The sequence below is a fragment of the Salvelinus namaycush genome, chromosome 37 (assembly GCF_016432855.1).
Source record: "Salvelinus namaycush isolate Seneca chromosome 37, SaNama_1.0, whole genome shotgun sequence".
In the NCBI taxonomy this organism is placed as follows: domain Eukaryota; kingdom Metazoa; phylum Chordata; class Actinopteri; order Salmoniformes; family Salmonidae; genus Salvelinus; species Salvelinus namaycush.
The window spans coordinates 5,918,271-5,939,428 of record NC_052343.1 but is presented as its reverse complement, the minus strand read 5'-3'; the positions used below and the strand labels follow the sequence as shown (position 1 = coordinate 5,939,428).

The following is a 21,158-nucleotide window of genomic DNA, read 5'->3' as shown; positions in this document are numbered from 1 at the left end:
CACACAACACAATGTCACAAATATCTAACATTTTAAGGGAGTGTGCAATTGGCATGCAGACTAAAGGAATATCCACCAGAGCTGGTGCCATGGAATTGAATCTTCATTTCGCTACCATAAATCTCCAACATCGTTTTAGACAATTTGGCAGGATGTCGAACCGGCCTCAACCGCAGACCACGTGTAACCATGCCAGCCCAGGACCACCACATTCGGCTTCTTAACATTGGACCTTTGAGAAGTAGTTTTTTGCTAAAAAAAAAGAGAGAGATTTTCCCATTTTAATGGAAATCTAAGTTACTTAATTGTTACCGAGAAATTATTTGATATTGATATAAAAACGTCTGCATTTGACATTTGATTAATATCCAGGCTGGCTTTGTGATATTTGGTGCGTGACTGCTTTGCAGACGGCCTGGAACGCGGCCGCCATTTTTGAGCTGTGAGTTTAGTAGCCATAGGCTACGTCAGAGTGTCAAAATGACTAATGGCGCAGGAGGTGGACGAAATAGACATAATGATTAATTATCACGGCGGATTCGAAAAAATAGACCGGAAAAACAGCCGTTATCCTTATTGTATCGTTTGGACACCTATTCCAATACTGTCGTGAGTAGCCACTTTTCCGGTTGTTTTCTTTTGCTCTCACCATCTGAAATGGAGACACTATTTACGTGACAGATCATGTTGATAAACATCAATGGTCATGTAGGCTTTCACATCTTTTGGACATTTAAATCACTAGCTTGCATTATAGCTAGTGAATTTCCAAATACTATGTGGGCTGGAATTAAAATGCCCATACCGTTAGATGCCTTATAATATACGCACACTTTTTATTCCCAGGACCCCCCAATACAGTGCTGTACCTCTGTTTTGTTCAGGTAGTTGCTCCCCTTCATTGGTCACATGGGGATCTGTACTTCTGCAGGCGTGATAAGAGACTTCGCTGGATCGTACTTAGTGTCTGTGAGTAATGCAGATCATGCTACAGCTTTATGTGCATAAGCCTAATATTATTGGACCATCTGTTTCGTGATAGTTCCTCAACATTTCCCATCTTTCATTTCAGGAAGATAATATGGCCTTTGGAAGACCAACAAAGTAAGTTGGCTTTGTTCGTTCAATGCTTGGAGCTAGGCCTGGCATATTGTGCTCAAAATTGACATGCAGGCATTGCAGTTATGTAGTAAGGTATCTGCAGCATTGCTTGTCTCTTAACAGGTACTGGAAGCTTGATGTTGATAAGGTGTGTGGCACTGGCTCAGCTGTCTGGGACAAAGCAGTGCACAATGCATCGGAGGAGTACAAATGCAGGCCGGTATGAACATTGACAGTGTCATAATAAGACAGACAGGAAGGTCTAGTAGTGGAATTATATTTCCTTCCTAGGTTCTATTGAACATCACTCCCACGTGGCCCGGGCCCTCAACCTCATGCGTTACGACAACAGAACGTTCTGGAACATGGTCAACCTATGCCTGCAGACCCTTATCCATGGCAGGCATGTCAGGTGAGATACCATGCAATCATGCAATGAAGAGGTACTCTACTTTATGTAACAGAGTATGCTCATTTCTGTCCTAACCAAGGCGCGAACACTGAACCTTCTGTACAACAATACTTGCCACTCACAAAGCATCATTCTGACTGACCAATCACTCTCTGTGTGTGAGTTTCCTCTGGATCATTTGACTAACTGGTGTGGAAGGACTAGAATCAGACATGCTGATGAAATGGGCAGAATCAAACTATGCAACACCGGTCTGTATTGCAAAACAGCATCACCGAGTCTGAACAAGCAAGCATGCACCTACCAGCAGGCAACGTTCTGCAGGAGGGACAGAGGAGCTCCAGACACGGGGAAACATATGCTGTTGAGAAACCCCCTCATTATTCTCCCCCGACCCACATAGGGAGCTGGCGTCACTGCTTTGTGCAGCATCCACATTATCGTCCGAGGGCACCACGTTCTTAAACAGTGGGGCAGCGTGTAATTCATCATTGCCAGATGTGGCCCCCTCATCACCACATCAACTCTCTGCTGGGGCTCCCACTGCTGGATCGGGGGGGACAGGGGTGGAGGACAGGGAGGAGGACGGGGAGGGAGTGAGGGGAAGGGAGTGGGGTAAACCTCTGGGAGATAAGGGAGTTGGTCTACCCTCAGTGCCCTGTGTAAATTACCCTGGCTTCGGGGAAATTGAACCGACTGCACGTCCTTACCTGTCCCTATATACTGCCCTACAAAGGCAAACGCTCAAGCATTTTTCCCGCCATAAAGTAAGAACTGTTTCATCACATAGAATGTTTATATCTAAATAAAAAATATTTGACTGTGTAGATTCTACAATCTAAATGTGTTTATCCAACACTCTTGTTGTTTTTCTGTTTGACTTTGAATGGTCATTTATTTGACTTAGGGGTCATAGGTCAAATCAGTGGTCATGGTTGAACGCATAAAAAATTACGTCAGAATAAGATACTACATCAGTGCATTATCACTTATCTACCTAAAACATATTTGTCTGGACAACAAATTAAACTTTAAAGCCATTTTTCTCAGTTTCACTGTTGCGTTGAGTTTCACTGCTCTTTGTATGGCAGGGTGGGTAACTGCAGTCAAAACACGGTGGAACAAAACCAAAGTGCAGTAACTTCAGTTACTGCTGTTTTTACTTAGAAATTTGCAGTAACTACAAAATCCAACTCAAACTTTCTATGAAACAGAACATAATTGATCCAGGTCACTTTGTCACAAGATAAAACAGATACTACAAAGCCTGATTTCAGTCTTAACTAAATTCTGACCAAAAGTGTAGTTCCTGCATTTTGCCTTTGTAGTGCAGTATAGATTACAAATGTCTTAAGAGTATGTGTTTTTGACCAACAGCTGAAATGTGAAGATTTAATGACTGTCATTCCTGTTCTCTCTCTCTCTCTCACTCACTCACTCACTCACACACAAAATACCTGGCTGCCCTTCCTCATGCTGACTGGAGCCCTTGTCACCTTCATCCTAACACTCAACCTGCACTGACCACACCAGGGAGCTGGAGGAGTGGAGAGATAATACAAGGGATTTTCCTGCTCGGTTGTAATCAGAAAAAGTGAATGAAGAAGAGGAATGTTCCGATGGGACACTTCTTTGTGCAGTGCTAATATCCGCGCTCTCCGACATCCAGCAGAAAGGTGTCTCATGCGGGCAGTTATGTCCGGTTGTTCTTGCTTGTTTTGAAGTACCTTTTACTCGATAACAGAAAGGAATGTGGTATAAATGAATGTTTGGCTTGGGATAGTCATAACCATAAATATAGAACTGATATAGCGTCTGCTAAATGACAAGAATTTGAACGTAAATATATTGTCTACGGCCATAAATTCATACGGGTCTCTTTTACTGACCCCTGAACCCAATTTAACCAGTGTAATAACAGCTCAACATCATTTTACTTTGTAATTGTTTACTGTATTTTATCAGACAGTATTCGTTCATGCAATAGTGTAAGTTCTCTGAAGCAACATGCTCAGGAATGTTAATATACTGTACAGTAGTACATAATCATGACCAAGCATTTGATAGAATTACAGAAATGATGGGGAATAGGCTGTACCATATAGGCTAGTAAAGTTAAAACAAATTGCTTCGTAAACAACAGGTGTAGACTAACAGTGAAACGCTTCCCATCAATGCAGAGAGAAAGAAAATATAGAAATAATAGAAAAGTAATAATAAATACACAGAGTAACGCTAACCTTGCTATATATACATGGGGTAGCAGTACAGAGTCGATGTGCAGGGGTACGAGGTAATTAAGGTAGATATGTACATATAACTAGGAATAAAGTGACTTGGCAACAGGATAGATAATAAACAGTAGGGTATGTGATGAGTCAAAAAAGTTAGTGCAAAATGGGTCAATGCAGATAGGTAACCAAATAACTACCCAGGCTATTTAGCTAAACTATTTAACAGTCTTATGGCTTGGGGTAGAAGCTGTTCAGGGTCCTATTGGTTCCAGACTTGATGCATCGGTACCGCTTGCCTTATGGTAGCAGAGAGAACAGTCTATGACTTGGATGGCTGGAGTCTTTAACTGCCTGTTATTGAGGGCGGCACGTAGCCTCGAGGTTAGAGCGTTGGGTTCGAATACCGGAACCACAAGGTGAAAAACAAATCTGTCGCTGTGCCATTGAGCAAGTCACTTAACCCTAATTGCTCCAGGGGCGCTGGACAATGGCGACCCTGGCCGTGACACCCCACTCCCTGCGGGTCTCAGGGGAGTTAGCATATGCCCCCCCCCCCCCCCCCCCCAAAATATTTTATATTACACACTTGTGTGTAGCAGGACAAATATATGCACCGCCCAAATTATTATATGTACCGGGCAATGCGCACTACCCTGTTTTGTGTTGTTATTTATTGGAACAAATATAAATAAATATGCATAGCCTACTTATTCATTGTTTATAAACTGTTAAATCATATCACACAAAGACACCACAGAGGTCTACTGGTCGACTGTTCTGTGTAGTATAATATTATTAGCGTCTGTGCCTTTAAAAGACGTTCACTGTTATTCCTCTCCTTGATTCTGCGCGGGTATTTAAACTCAAGCTAACAATTCGCCGGTCCTGTTGATCAGCAGATGAAATATCCTTCTCACTCTCACTCAATGCAGACACAAACCATTGGGCTATCCATTCGGCACCATCTAAAGAAAGGCTAACACCTCATACCGGAATCCTTCTGCATATTCTGGTATTTATCAGTTTATAACTTTTCTGTTGCGTTATGCATAATTTGGTGATCATTGTACTTTTTGGTGCGCTACTCTGTGCGCTCCACGAGTGCTTGGAGTGCCCATCAGGCTGCGGATGCGTTGCTGACACGCGCACAGTGAAATGCGTCTCCAAGGACCTTCGCGCCATACCACAAGATATTCCAGGATACACAAGGAATGTGATCATCACAGGAAATCATATATTCAGAATTGGATCAGAGACGTTTCAAGACCTGAAAAATGTCACCACCATCATTTTGAGCAACAATAGGTGAGTAAATATTCTCATCAAAGATAATTGTTTTCTGAGGCGTCACTACAGATCCGGGTTCAATCCCGGGCTGTGTCACAGCCGGCCGTTACCGGGAGTACCATGAGGCGGCGCACAATTGGCCCAGCGTCATCCGGGTTAGGGGAGGGTTTGGCCGGGCCGGGATATCCTTGTCCCATCGCGCTCTAGTGACTGCTGGTGGCAGGCATGGCGTCTGCAAGCTGACTCTGGTCGCCAGTTGTACAGTGTTACCTCCGACACATTGGTGCGGCTGGCTTCCGGATTAAGCGAGCAGTGTGTCAAGAAGCAGTGTGGCTTAGCAGGGTCGTGTTTTGGAGGACGCATGGCTCTCGACCTTGGCCTCTCCCGAGTCCGTACGGGAGTTGCAGCGATGGGACAAGACTGTAACTACCAATTGGATATCACAAAATTGGGGAGAAAAAGCGGTAGAAAAAATATATATAAATAAAATAAAGAGAACTGTGTTCTTGCCGTTGCAGAGATTCAACATTTTCAACCATTGAGACATATGCATTTGTATTTACTTGCCTATACATTTCTGAAGCTTTGAGTTAAGATTCTAAACTACAACAAAATGATTATTCCATGTTCTCCTGAATGCTATCACACCAACTTATGAAATATTTAGATACCTCTATTTGAGCATGACAATAATTACGCAAACATTACTTCTGAATCCAATAATCGGTTTGGGGACTGTAAACATGGTCCATCTGTCTTCCCAGGATCACAGAGGTTGCGTCCCACAGCTTCTCTACCCTTTCTTACCTGCGCTCCCTGGACATGAGCTGCAACCATCTGGCTCTCATCCACCCTGAAGCCCTCATGATCCCAGGGAGTCCTCTAAAGGAGCTTAACCTCAGCCGCTCCCTGTATAACTACACCTCACTGACTGATCTCACCACCGCACTGCGCTGGGGAGGCCTAGGTGGGCTGCTCAGCCTAGACCTCTCCGGGAACCGCCTGGTCTTCCTACCCCCAGGGATGTTCTCCCACCTCCCCAGCCTGCAGCACCTCCTCCTGGGTAACAACTCCCTAGCATCAGTCTACAACGGCACCTTCTTTGGCCTGCGCCGCCTGGAGCTGCTCGACCTGACCCGCAACTCTTTCAGGATGTTCGGAAGCGATGCTCTGGGTGAGCTGGAGAGGCTGGTGCAAGCCCCCCGCATCCTGCTGAGCCACAACCCCTATGTCTGCACATGTGAGATCCAAGACTTTGCCGTGTGGCTCAAGAGCTCCCGGGCTCAGGTGGGGGATGCAGAAGCCCTGACCTGCGCCTCACCCTGGGAGTTTCAGGACAGGCCCCTGCAAGGGCTCGGGGTCCAAGTTATCGGATGCCATGTCACTTCACCACCTCTGGTCGGAATCAGAGACGAGGTGGACAACCTCTCCCTGCAGACCTCCTATGTCCTCCTGGGTCTGGTGCTGGGCTTTGTGGGCATGGTCTTCCTCTTTGTGCTCTACCTCAACCGGCAAGGTATTAAAAAGTGGGTGGTGGAGACGCGAGATGCCTGCCATGAAGTGTTGGAGGGGTATCAACACCGCTATGAGACCGACACTGACCCACGCCGGGAATACCTCTCAAAAGACGTCAGAGTCGAAGAGATGCCACCGACAAACGGTAGTTTTGGACAGGCTCACTCCGATAACCGCTTATCACAGCTACCCACTGACACCTGTTTAGTTCAGATCTCCTCAGACACACAGGTCAAGCCAGGCTCCATCTCGGTGGATTTGTGATTCCTCATTCCCTGGAATGGAACTGGACTGGAGTGAACTTGCATTCAGGGTTGGGTAGGTTACTTTCTAAATGTAATCTGTTACAGTTTAGTTACCTGTCCAAAATTGTAATCAGTAATGTAACTTTTGGATTACCCAAACTCAGTAATGTAATCGGATTACTTCCCCTTTATTAGAAGTAGACAAAAAAGGATCAACACACACACGTGGTCTCTGACTTGTGGTCACACTCGCTCAGTTGGAACAAACTTAAACCTGTGCTTTTATCAATGCTGAATTAAATGTCATTGAGAAAACAGCAAACATCCTTTCTGAATTTGAAAGTAATCCAACAAGTAATCATCTAGTTTTTTTTCTGTAATCTGATTACAATATTTTTTTGCTGGTAACATAACTGATTACAAGTAAATTAAAAAAAATCAGATTACATATCAGTTTCTGCCCAACCCTGCTCACATTTGTGAGGGACTTATCTGTATCATACATTCCTGTACAATGTGTTGAATATAATTACATCACTTATGTAAGCATAAAACTGCAGAACAGTTATGCTATTTAATGGAGAGCCTATTTTAAGTGTGAACAGCCGGGCTCGTTGTACCTGCATAGCCTTGATACCTCTTTTACTGTGGCCACATTTTAACTGACTTGCATAGATTTAACCAAGTTGCCATCTGTCTTTGGTGTTGTATGTATTATTATATTATACTTTGTGGGTCTTATTGACATATCTAGATGGAACCAAAGCAATATTACCTATCCGAAGGGTCTTGACTGCAAAACTAACCTTGAATGTCTACTCTTTTGGGAAGATTGAATGATTCCACACTGCACTAGGTCATCTTTTCGTCCTTAACTGACTTTGTAACCAGATGTGACCGGGCAAGAAAGAAAGGGCACATATTTCCAGAGTGCAGAAATGAAATGGTATTGAAGTGATGAAGCAGGATCTAGTGTGGTGTATAAACTCATGTGCATAACTTACCAGTGCTATGTAAGATAATTGAAATGAAACAATTGTAAAACCCCTTTGTGCTGCTCAATAAAAAATGTTTTCAAAATGTTAACCAAATCACATTTGCAGTAAGTTTCCATTTAATCTTAAATTAACTTTACAAATCTACAGGGTACTCTTGGGAATGACCACTGCTCCGTTGTTCTGTTACTAAGTGTAGGGCTAGTGTGATTCTCCTGCTTATCGCAGATGGGGGAAAGGGAGATGATTAAGTGTGTCTGTAGGGGGAAAGTGGGACAAGATGAAGGATGCTAGACAGAGTTGCACCTGCTGGCTCTGCAGGCAGCGGTGCATCTCTCTATCCCGTGTGCGAGTTTATTTGCAGGATTGTCTAACTAATGATCGCTATTGATCGAAGCAGCACTGACAGTAGATATTCATCCCCACCACAATGCAACTGGCTCTGGTCTGTGTGAGTTTATCTATTCAGTATTTGAATGATCTTATGATATAGCACTAAATGATGCCTGATATGTTGGAGTAACGTAAAGTGCAAATCGTTTTACAGATTGATTGCGTGCTACACACCGGTAAAGAATGATCATATTTTCAAAGATGTCAAGTCCATCTTTTAATTAGTCATTTATGAAGTGGTATCTTCAGCTAAAAGTACACATGCTCAGTCATCCCAAGGCAGGTGACGTATTGCACTGATACACTAGTGACACAGGCCTCGGTTGCTGTCAAAATGATGGAGGTGTACGGAGGATGTGGTGCGCACGGGCAGAATTTCTAAAACACCTGGAAACGCTGGCTATCATCAATAACCCCAGCAAGGTCTACATGCACTCTACTGAAGAGAGTAAATGGGCTGGGATTCACCATGCACCGAGTAAGGTCAAAGCCAGTCCTCTGATTACATGCACTTGGAGCAGAAGAGGCAGCGCATTCCTCCCGGCTCACTCATTATTTGTTGGAAGAGAGGGGCATAACCTACAGAAAGTCAGCACAAAAAAAAGGAGAGGAGATATAAGGTTCGTATGCTCGAAACAAACGTGACCTGGAAGCGTTTCAATGGTTTTACGTGACTGATGAGCCCATGTTTTGCTCTATGCTTTTTGAATTGAAAACAGAAATATATAACATAGACACTGAATGTGATATAAACAGTTCCTTTTCACCCTTTTACCAAGGAATAACATCGCCTCACCACACCAACTACATTTGCCAGGCAGCTGTTTTACACCAGCAAGCTCCACTCTCATCAGTTATTTAATGCAGTAAAGTGAAAAGTATACAGAAGTTATGCTACTTTTAGGCTGAGGCATTGCTATTATTGTGTGACTCGCTCCTGTAGTGGGTTTAAAAAATGTACTCTTCAGGAAACCAACCCATTTGGGTCAAATCAGTCAAATGTATGAGGGTGCCCTCTACTGGCATGAGTCTACTGTGTCTCTGTTAGACATTACTAATTCTATGGACATATCTAACAAAGGGATGACATGTTGCCTTCTGTCACACCATAGGCCACTTAATTGCAGCACCACAACAACCCAATTCCAAGAGTCCAATCAAACAAAAGGAACATCACAAATCACCTGAGGGGAGGTTGCTTTTTCAATTTGTACTTCGCTATTGACAAATTACTTTGACGTTTGCCTCCGAAATGAAGTTTGTCAGTATTGTTATCTGGATGGTTGTTTTTTTTGTTACAGATGTTTAGGCAGTTTGTGATACCCTGATGCTCCCCTTGATCCTGAAGCAATGGCCAGCACCCCTCCTATCAACATAGACACACAGCCAGCTCTGAGAAATATCTACCAACACTGGACAATGATACAGGCCACCACCGGACAAAGATCTCACCATACCATCAGAGATGCTAATACACCCAGGTTTGGAGCCATGTTTGGAGAACCTCTTACCCGACTAACTGAGCTTGGGAGTGGGGAGAGCGCAGGATCCAGCAGACCTGTCTGGAGGAGGAAGGTTGGAGAGGCCAATGGGAGTGCTGAAAGAAGGAAGGAGGCTGAAAGATGTGTATTTTGGGCCTCTCTGTTCATACGTTTGGACAGATCTTCTGTGTGTTGGGTGGCATAGGCCTGACCAGCTTCAGATGGCTTCTACAGGTACAGTGATGTGAAGGGCACTGGGGGTATGAGGAAGTCTTCGAAAGGCTATAAGCTAGCACAATACTTTGGTAGCAACCCACTGGGGACACACTGGTTGAATCAACATGGTTTCTACTTAATTTCAATTAGTGGAAAGGCAACAAGATAAATGAAAAACTGCACTTTATGTATAGTTTTGTTGTCTACCAAGACTTAAGCCATGCATTTTTCTTCACTTCCTAAGATATTGGACGTGTCAGAGTTTGATGGACAGGAGAAGCAGGATAGAGTTGAGTGGGAAGTCAAACCAGCATCAACCTCCCATTGCTCCATAAAGAAGATGGGCCCCACAAAGAAGGGGAGGGACTCACCAACCTACTGATGATTGAAAACCCTTAGATATTGAGGGTCAGAATTTCAAGACCTTTTATACTAGACAGTATTTTATCCAGATTACCAATATGGGGCATCATTCATTCTTATTTGACATTTTTTTAATACAACTTTTGCTAATAAAAATATACTTTTTGTTTGCACTAAATTGTGTGCAAAATTTTAGGTTTTAAATTACTTAAAAAAAAACATAGTTTGAGGCATTAGGATTAGAATAGTATAAGGAAAACCTTCAATATAATAAAATACAAATTAATAAAATGATTGAACTGTCTATTTCCATGTATAATCCTCAAAATATAAATGTATTTGTGTATTTTATTTTCTATTTCAGCATTTCTTTTCCAGTTGATCAGTCTAGGATATTTATTTATTTTTGTGTTGCATTTTCTATTTATCTATTTCATTTCCACGTTTAATTATTTCTCGACTGATATGTATTTATTTCAAGTGACACTGGGCATTCCATATCTCTGATGCTACTCATATCAGTAGATCTCTGGTCAGATACTTTGCAAATTGCGCCAACTACTGGATGATAAATATGTCATATGAATAGATATCCGCCTGGTGGCCGACACACGGCGGAAATGGATGTGGAGCTTGAATACGAGGGCGGTGGAAAAAAGGATGAGTGGACTTTTGTCCAAAAGAATGGAAAGGGGAGCAATGTTGTTGTGGTAAATGTCTTTAGTGCTGCAGATACCTCATCGTATCTAGTAGGAATGCGTTTTGGGGGTAAACAAGACATCTCAACTTAGTGAATCTGTGTGCACAAATTTGTTTACATTCCTGTTAGTGGGGAGGGGGGGGGGGGGGGGGGGTGATGAGGAGTATTTTTTTCTGTAATAAAGCCCGTTTGTTGGGTAAAACGAATTATGATTGGCTGGGCCTGGCTCCCCAGTGTGTGGACCCATGCACTCCCAGGCCCACCCATGGCTGCACCCCTGCCCAGTCAATTGAAATCCATAGATTAGGTCCTAATGAATTTATTTAAATTGACTGATTTCCTTTTATGAAATCTTTGAAATTGTTGTATGTTGCGTTTATATTTTTGTTCAGTATACATTTAAGAAAAGTATAACATGTCTAAAGAGGACTTTTCAACATTGCCTGCTCCCTAGTGTTCTCACTACTTAGAAAAACATAATATTGTAGGTCAGGGATAGTCTAGATTCAGGAGCGGGCCGACTTTTTCTGGAGCGAAGGTCGGGGGCCCAGAACATAATTACAAATATGTTTGTAACTACCGCAAGGCAAGCGGTACCGCAGCTCCAAGTCTAGGTCCAAAAGTCTTCTTAACAGCTTCTACCCCCAAGCCATAAGACTCCTGAACAGCTAATCAAATGGCTACCCAGACTATTTGCATTGAACCCACCCCCCTCTTTTATGCTGCTGCTGCTCTCTGTTTATTATCTATGCATAGTCACTTTAACTCTACCTACATGTACATATTACCTTAATTACCTCCACTAACCGGTTCCCCCCGCACATTGACTCTGTACCCGGTACCCCCGGTATATAGCCTCGCTATTGTTATTTTACTGCTGCTCTTTTGTTATTATACATATATATTTTTTTATTTATCTATTTTTTACTTAACACTTCTTTTTCTTAAAACTGCATTGTTGGTTAAGGGCTTGTAAGTAAGCATTTCACTGTAAGGTGAAACACCTGTTGTATTCGACACGTGACAAATAAGATTTGATTTGAGACTGCAAATTGACAGCAAGAACATCCTGATTTCAAACCCTAGCTTACATTTGAAGAAAACCCTAGCTTACATTTGAAGAAAACCCTAGCTTACATTTGAAGAAAACCCTAGCTTACATTTGAAGAAAACCCTAGCTTACATTTGAAGACAATCACACGTTTACAAATGCTAAAATCACTTGGAGCAGATTTCCTGGTGTTTTTACAGTCTGCTATGTCCAACAATGAAAATTCCACGTTAATGCTACTTCACTACAATCTTACCGTTATCAGGCCCGTTACAGCATGTTGCATAAAATCCTAATTCGTACCAAGGCTGGGCATATCATGAACTAAAATTCAATTGTTATACAAAATGGACACGTAAATAGCCTACTAATTATGAGTTAATTATCATAAAACTCAACAGGATTAAACCTGTCTCTAACTAGGATTCATTTAAAACTAGGTTTAACATTTGGTGCAACAAGATGAATAGATAAACCTTGATTTAACCCAGTTTAAGAGTTAATCCATGTTGGTGCAACCCACCCAGAAAGTTGTGGTAGAGGTTTATCAGATGAAGAAATATTAAGCTCTAAGACAAAACTTAATTAGATGAGCAGCATGTAACTGGAGAGGTTGACGTCGAAATAGGCGAGGATACACTGAAATGTGTTTTGTCAGATGGAGGGTTCAGGCATACCACTCCAAATAATGGTGTGTTTACATTGACTCGTGATGAATGGGAGAGGGTCCATTCGGAGAGAAGTGGTAGGTATTTCAAAACGTTCTCATGGGTAGGCCTATTTGCAGGAAAGATTAAAGAGTAGAATCCTTACTGTGTAGTACATTTTCGAAATCATACATTTTCAGGCATATACACTGCTCAAAAAAATAAAGGGAACACTTAAACAACACAATGTAACTCCAAGTCAATCACACTTCTGTGAAATCAAACTGTCCACTTAGGAAGCAACACTGATTGACAATAAATTTCACATGCTGTTGTGCAAATGGAATAGACACCAGGTGGAAATTATAGGCAATTAGCAAGACATCCCCAATAAAAGAGTGGTTCTGCAGGTGGTGACCACAGACCACTTCTCAGTTCCTATGCTTCCTGGCTGATGTTTTGGTCACTTTTGAATGCTGGCGGTGCTTTCACTCTAGTGGTAGCATGAGACGGAGTCTACAACCCACACAAGTGGCTCAGGTAGTGCAGCTCATCCAGGATGGCACATCAATGCAAGCTGTGGCAAGAAGGTTTGCTGTGTCTGTCAGCGTAGTGTCCAGAGCATGGAGGCGCTACCAGGAGACAGGCCAGTACATCAGGAGACGTGGAGGAGGCCGTAGGAGGGCAACAACCCAGCAGCAGGACCGCTACCTCCGCCTTTGAGCAGGAGGAGCACTGCCAGAGCCCTGCAAAATGACCTCCAGCAGGCCACAAATGTGCATGTGTCTGCTCAAACGGTCAGAAACAGACTCCATGAGGGTGGTATGAGGGCCCGACGTCCACAGGTGGGGGTTGTGCTTACAGCCCAACACCGTGCAGGACGTTTGGCATTTGCCAGAGAACACCAAGATTGGCAAATTCACCACTGGCGCCCTGTGCTCTTCACAGATGAAAGCAGGTTCACACTGAGCACATGAGCACATGTGACAGAGGTGACAGAGTCTGGAGACGCCGTGGAGAACGTTCTGCTGCCTGCAACATCCTCCAGCATGACCGGTTTGGCGGTGGGTCAGTCATGGTGTGGGGTGGCATTTCTTTGTGGGGGCGCACAGCCCTCCATGTGCTCGCCAGAGGTAGCCTGACTGCCATTAGGTACCGAGATGAGATCCTCAGAGCCCTTGTGAAACCATATGCTGACACATGCACATTTGTGGCCTGCTGGAGGTCATTTTGCAGGGCTCTGGCAGTGCTCCTCCTTGCACAAAGGCGGAGGTAGCTGTCCTGTTGCTGGGTTGTTGCCCTCCTACGGCCTCCTCCATGTCTCCTGATGTACTGGCCTGTCTCCTGGTAGCGCCTCCATGCTCTGGACACTACGCTGACAGACACAGCAAACCTTCTTGCCACAGCTCGCATTGATGTGCCATCCTGGATGAGCTGCACTACCTGAGCCACTTGTGTGGGTTGTAGACTCCGTCTCATGCTACCACTAGAGTGAAAGCACCGCCAGCATTCAAAAGTGACCAAAACATCAGCCAGGAAGCATAGGAACTGAGAAGTGGTCTGTGGTCACCACCTGCAGAATCACTCCTTTCTTGGGGGTATCTTTCTAATTGCCTATAATTTCCACCTTTTGTCTATTCCATTTGCACAACAGCATGTGAAATGTATTGTCAATCAGTGTTGCTTCCTAAGTGGACAGTTTGATTTCACAGAAGTGTGATTGACTTGGAGTTACATTGTGTTGTTTAAGTGTTCCCTTTATTTTTTTGAGCAGTGTATATATATATATATATACATATATTTTAGCTCCATAGAGGGAGAAACTTGCATTGTCATTTCATAATACTGCTGCATATAAGGTGCACACCTCCGCTGTTTGGCCACCCAGAACAGAAGTGGTAGATACACCAGTGTTGAGAAACATAACATCTGAACAACGCACAAATAACTTTTGGGATTCTGGTGAAATTAAGTCACTACAATTAGTGAAATAAAAACTTAAAAATGAAACATCGGCACAAATAATAGTTTTTCCCGTACAGCGCTTTATTTGTACCGTATAGCGTTCAGGCAACCCATTTTAAAATGTTTGACCACAGTAAAAGTCCAGCAACACTGCATATTATTCAGTTCCCCATGAAATGATAGCACATATAGATTCTACAGACCCTACTGAGTATTCTCTACAATACTTTTATTGCGACATCTAGAAATAGTTTTTGCTCTGGTTTTCTGTTCTACCTGATAATTAATTGCACCCACCTGTTGTTACCAGGTCTAAATCGTTCCCTGATTAGAGGGGGACAATGAAAACAAGCAGTGGAACTGGCTTCGAGGTCCAGAGTTGAGTTTGAGGGCAGAGGGATTCTTATTGTGGGCAATGGAATGGCTGGAGTAAAAGGCCAGCAACATTCTGTATTATCTAGCGCCCCATGAAAAGACACCATATATAGCCTACATTCTACAGACCCTACTGAGTATTCCCTACAATATTTTTTACTGTGGCACCTAGAATAGTTTGTTTTATACGGCAATACTATTTCATGTACAGTGTTTTGCATTGGGGCTATTTATTTGACCTTGGAACATGTTTTAAAACACACGTGTATTGCAAATGTCACTTACATATGAACCACTATGAATATTGTTCATGTTTAGTCAATTATTTTCATATATTATGAAGAAATACAGGTTATTGACACTTTTCTATTATTACGTGGGGACTTTTATTTTGAACATTTCTGATCGTCACGTCTTCCCTGTGTGTGGGTGTTGTAGAATTTGGATTTACCTGTAGCCGCAGGTAATAACCTACACGGGAAGACGGAGGAACAGAACACTGCGGAATTTACCAAAAGGAGTTTAGTCTTCAGTGGTTAGGGTTGGTAGCTAGCTATTTGTCTTGAAATCGGTTGACTTTGTCGTGAAGAAAACACAATTGGAGAGTTGAGGAACCGATACACACAAACTCGACCCAAAGAAAGAAAGTTTTCCGTACGGACTTCCGTAATTTTATCGGCGTCAAGAGTTAACAAAAGTAACCCAAACGATTTATGCGGTAAGTTAACTTCTCAAGTGTTCACCATATGAAGAAGCTTATCCTAATTTCGAACAAGCTTGACTCTAGCCTGACAAAGTGATCTTATAGATGACATGTTATTTGTGTTTTGAAATGTCATATTTAAAACTTCCCAATTTCTTTACCCTTAAAAAGGTAGCCTACCCGATCAAAATAGACCGAATGCACGCACGGAAAATGTATCCAAAACAAAGTCCTTGTGACAGTTCCACCGGCCAAATTGATAAGCGATTTAGATTGACTTGAAAGATATCAGAATTTGACTTTTTCCTATGGCATTCTCTCCAATTGCATGATTGTTAAAACGTGTATCTGCAAAGTAGCCTACAACAAACTATGGGCTGTATCTCAAAATACAGTATTAGTTCAATGTTTGGCGTCAATAGTCTACTTGTTGCAACAGGAAATTATTAATGTGACTGTGACTGGCAAAGAGATGATTAGTAAGCATAATAATTACTGTGTTTTAGATATGACTATTATAAAGTGTTCATGTTCCCATCACATTGAAAGGTCCCGGGAGGTTTGAGCCATGCCTGGCCACAGCACAGGGGCTCCTCAGAAGTCCCGCCACGACAAACAGCACAGGGGACACAGCACCAGGGCTGACGGCTACAAGCAGGGCCGCACCATCTCTAGAGACAGCACCGCCAGCCAAGAGTCCTACAAGGACCCTCATGCCGACCACAACACACGGGAACAGTACAATGGCGACCACACCCGTCACTCTGAAGGCCAGCAAGGCCGCAGAGGAACACCCTCGACACGACACGTCAACGGGCGGGGGTCAGAGACACTGGGCTTCATCCCTGGCTCAGCAGACTCTCCCCAGAGCACAAATGCATGTGGTTCCTGTGCCTCTATGGGCTGGAGTGGCTGCAAGGCGCTCCTTTGCTGTGTCCTCACCTGTGGCTTCTGTGGCAGCCGGGATCTCTGTCTGCCTGTCAACAACGAGAGCTCCACGGACCACCCCAGCAAGGCCGACCCTGAGCAGCCCCACCCCCCCAACGGCATGTCCGTGTCCAAGCCCACCTGCGGCATCCCTCTGGAGCCCAGCATCAAGCTTTCCAAACAGCCCTCCAAGCTGCCTCCCAGTGACAGCTTCCGCTACAAGGACGTCCGCATCGGTGGCCAGACGGTGGTCTATCCCACCTCGTCGTCGGGCCCCAAACGGACGCGTACGGGCGGCAAGGGCGACAGCCAGCGTCCCGTCAGCAACACCAGCACCATCTACTCCCGGGAGGACCTGGATCTGGACGACCTGAGCGACAGCGGCACGGACATTGACTCGCTCATCACTAAGAAACTTCTAGAGCTCTACGCGCTGCACCAGATCGACCAACTGGCCAAGTGCACGTCTGACTCGTCGTTCTCAAGGAAGACCAATGAGATCAGCGAGTTGATCTGCAGTATTGCTCAGGACTACAACCTGGAGCAGCGGGAGGCAGAGTGCAGGCTGGTGCATGGCGTCATCCGCATCAGCACGCGCAAAGGCAAGAAGAACAAAAACTACAACTCCCAGGCCCAGGAGCCAGTGCACCAGCAGCCGCGAGCAAACGGGGGGAACGACCGAGGGACCCTCCTTCCTGACAGTGGCAATGAAACAATGACGTACACCTTTAACAGCAGTGAGAGTAAGAGAGGGTTACTACATTTATGTATCCATTCAAAATAACTAGTGCATTTCAGGTATTGAGGGTCTTGAGCGAATAAGGGTGACAAAGTTTTGTCTTTCAATTTAAGTCAGAAAATCCAACAATGAATTCTATTCCACATTACTTTCCCATTTAACCTCCCAGTTTTCCCCTATTCTTACTTCATGTTTATGTCGCATACCAAAACCATAGATTACTCTGCTGAAATGCTTTTGGTGCGCTAGTTAGTGTTTGTTGTCTCACCTCTTCGGTATCATTGAGTCTCCATTTTCTATTCATTCATATACATCTATGTTTGAGTAACTGTAAGTTGTGTTTTTACCACAGTGGAGCCTGAGGTGAAAGTGTCAGAGCTGACACAGTCGGACGAACTAGCCAGGAAGATGAGGTACTACAGTGGAAGAAGTAAGTACTTATGGGCTTGAATTCACTGTCTCGCAGTAGGAGTAATGAATGAGATTATATGGACATGGGGTACCTGATCCTAGATCAGCACTCCTCTGAGATGCTTTCTGAAAACGTGCCCTAGTCTAGCTAGTCTTGGCCAAACCTGCACCTACAGTAACATTGTTTGACACTTATTTTACAGTATTTAGACTAGTACTATATCTAGACCCTGTACTTCCCCATACCATAGATGTTGTACTGTATAAGATGCAGTGCATTTGGAAAGTATTCAGACCCCTTCCCTTTCTCCACATTTTGTTACCTTACGGCCTTGTTCTAAAATGGATTAAATACAATGTTTTTCCTCATCAATCTACACACAATACCCCACAATGACGAAGCAAAAACACGATTTTAGACATTTTTGCAAATGTATTAAAACAAAAAACATACCTTATTTACATAAGTATTCAGACCGTTTGCTATTTGACTCAAAATTGAGCTCGGGTGCATCCTGTTTCGATTGATCATCCTTAAGATGTTTCTTCAACTTGATTGGAGTCCACCTGTGGACATGATTTGGAAAGGCTCACACCTCTATATAAAGTTCCAACAGTTGAAATGTGCATGTCAGAGCAAAAACCAAGCCATGAGGTGGAAGGAGTTGTTCGTAGAGCTCTGAGACAGGATTGTGTCGAGGTACAGATCTGGGGAAGGGTACCAAAAAATATCTGCAGCATTGAAGGTCCCCAAGAACACAGTGGCCTCCATCATTCCTAAATTGAAGAAGTTTGGAATCACCAAGACTCTTCCTAGATCTGGCCAAACTGAGCAATTGGGGGTGAAGGGCCTTGCTCAGGAAGGTGACCAAGAACCTGATGGTCACTCTGAGAGAGCTCCAGAGTTCCTCTGTGGAGATGGGAGAACCTTCCAGAAGGACAACCATCTCTGCAGCACTCCACCTATCAGGCCTTTATGGTAGGTTGGCCAGACAGAAGCTACTCCTCAGTAAAAGGCACATGACAGCCCGCTTGGCGTTTGCCAAAAGGCATCTGAAGACTCTCAGACCATGAAAAACGAGATTCTCTGGTCTGATGAATCCAAGATTGAACTCTTTGGCCTGAATGCCAAGAGTCATATCTGGAGGAAACGTGGCACCATCCCTACGGTGAAGCATGGTGGTGGCAGCATCAGACGCTCCCTGTCCAACCTGACAAAGCTTGAGAGGATCTGCGGAGAGGAATGGGAGTTATTCTCCAAATACAGGTGTGCCAATCTTTCAGCGTCGTACCCTAGAAGACTCAAATCTGTAATCACTGCCAAAGTTGCTTCAACACAGTACTGAGTAAAAGGTCTGAATACTTATGTGAATGTGATTAGTTGTAAAAAATTAATTAGCAAACATTTCTAAAAAACAGTTTTCTTTGTCATTTTGGAGTATTGTGTGTAGATTGAGGGGGAACAATCAAATCGATTTTAGAATAAGGCTGCAACGTAACAAAATGTGGAAAGTCAAGGGGTCTGAATATTTTCTGAATGCACTGTATATCTTGAATCTGAGCCAGCATCTATTTACAGTTTGGTGGGTTCTGTAGCGTTTCAGTGTAATTGTTCTACACTGGAAATACTCTCCCATATCTGATCCGATACATGTTTTCAGAACAATAACACATTGTTTCCTTGTTGTGGCTCATGGAATGGTTCTTTACTTGTCCTGGGCAGTCTTCATTTAGGCACCAAACAGCAGAAAACTGACTGGAACAGGGAAGGACTAGCTAGACTTGTCCAATTTAGAAACGCTCATTTTCCGTTGCAAAACGTTTCTATCTGCGTGGCCTAATGAACACGACCCTGGGTTCTATGCGGCAGCAGAGGTAGTAGGCCTAACCTCTGGGCTTGGCTGACTGCTCCGGTAAGTCATGGTAACTGAGGGGCTCTGTTCAACGCAGCTGCAGGCGTTTTGTAACCTTCTCTCTGATCACCAGTGGCATACTGTGTTTTGATGTGACTCCTGGAGAAGGAAAGCCTTCGCATTCCTCCTTTTTCTGTGTGCTGTTTTCTGCTGGCTATTATACCACCTCCCCCTCTCTGCCACCCTATACACCCCTTGCATCCCATCTCAGTTTCCCTATTTGCTCTGGGTAGGTGGTAGTGGCGGTGCATAATGCCCCCCCCCTCAGGCAGCGTATCAGGTGACATTAAATACCTGCCACATAATGGACGACGGTTTATGAAATTTGGGTAGTAACCTTGATTACAGCTTTTTGTTGTACGGTGGTGAGAATGGAAGGTGAGGGGGAGTCTTGTTACAATGCCTTTTGAATAGAGGAACATTGCGATGTTTTCACACCATATACATCTGTGGGAGTGTGCCAGGATATCAGCTGTCAGAATGTAATTTTTCTATCTTTATTTGATGAAGGGACAGTTTAATGGACACAGATCTTAAGCCTAGTCCTGTAAATAAAAATGCTCAATGGAGAATCTGTAGCTTTTAAATCCAGGATTAAGCTTAACCAGTGTCCAGGAAACCTGTTCCGTAAGGTATGGAGTGGTTCAGTAACCATTTAAAGTGGTAACTTCAAATATTTCTATACCTTATAGTCTCTGTCCATTTTAAATACTGGCTGGTAAATGTCTCTCTCTATTCTGGCCCTTCTAGCTGTCTCCTCCAGCTCAGCTACAGCCTACTCTCACTACCAGCATGACACAGAGACTGACTCGTCAGGGGCCCCACTGCTGCACGTCCTCTGAACGCCATGACAAGGTCAACGCAACGTCCAGGGCACAACGTTCTCAAGGGCCTCAACCGAACTGGGGCTGGCTGTTGTGTGGTAGTGGGACATGTTTTTGTTGATCAGCCTATTGTTCCTCCAACACTGTCATGCTTCCCAGGAACTAATAGGACATCCTGTAATGACAGAGAGGATCTTAAGTGTGGGACTATTGAAGCCAGCTCTTCTCTCTGGTGTGGATTCAGCATGTCCTTCCAAACCACGGAACCGTCTGTGAGGGAGGCCTGCTTGGAAGTGCGAGATGGTGGCACCAGTCTACGGGTGCCCAATTGGCACATATCTGAACATTGGAAGAACAACGGGATTTCTTTTTTTACGGGAAGAAAACTATGGACTTTTATTGTGTATTTGCATGCTATATTGTAAGTTGTTTTTATACCAGTTATGTTGTTGCCTTGCCACTCCTAGCAGAGACACTAAAAAATCACTCCATGCATTTTTAACTCGGTTCTCAGTAAAGTGACTGAACCCTAACGCATAACCGTCCCTGTTTTAGTGTGCGTGTGACTGTGTTTGACATCCTACCATTTGGACCCAGTAGCAGGTTTAGCTTCATACTTTACTTTCAGTGTCAAAGGAGTTACTTTGTACAAAACTTTTTT

At 43.8% G+C, this 21,158-nt stretch overlaps 2 protein-coding genes across 2 annotated transcripts; both read left to right on the top strand.

The window, feature by feature from the left end:
* Positions 1-476: 476 nt before the first annotated feature.
* Positions 477-7,834, top strand: LOC120031602 (trophoblast glycoprotein-like). Its single transcript, XM_038977408.1, has 6 exons — positions 477-609; positions 885-969; positions 1,073-1,104; positions 1,225-1,513; positions 3,047-5,052; positions 5,799-7,834. The coding sequence occupies exons 5-6, from the start codon at positions 4,793-4,795 to the stop codon at positions 6,811-6,813; spliced, it is 1,275 nt and encodes a 424-aa protein (XP_038833336.1). The 5' UTR covers positions 477-609; positions 885-969; positions 1,073-1,104; positions 1,225-1,513; positions 3,047-4,792; the 3' UTR covers positions 6,814-7,834.
* Positions 7,835-16,251: 8,417 nt separating this feature from the next.
* On the top strand, positions 16,252-20,515 carry LOC120031581 (keratinocyte differentiation factor 1-like). The gene is made up of 3 exons (XM_038977390.1): positions 16,252-17,353; positions 17,702-17,779; positions 20,424-20,515. Exons 1-3 carry the CDS (start codon positions 16,252-16,254, stop codon positions 20,513-20,515), a joined length of 1,272 nt encoding a protein of 423 aa, XP_038833318.1.
* Positions 20,516-21,158: the final 643 nt, after the last annotated feature.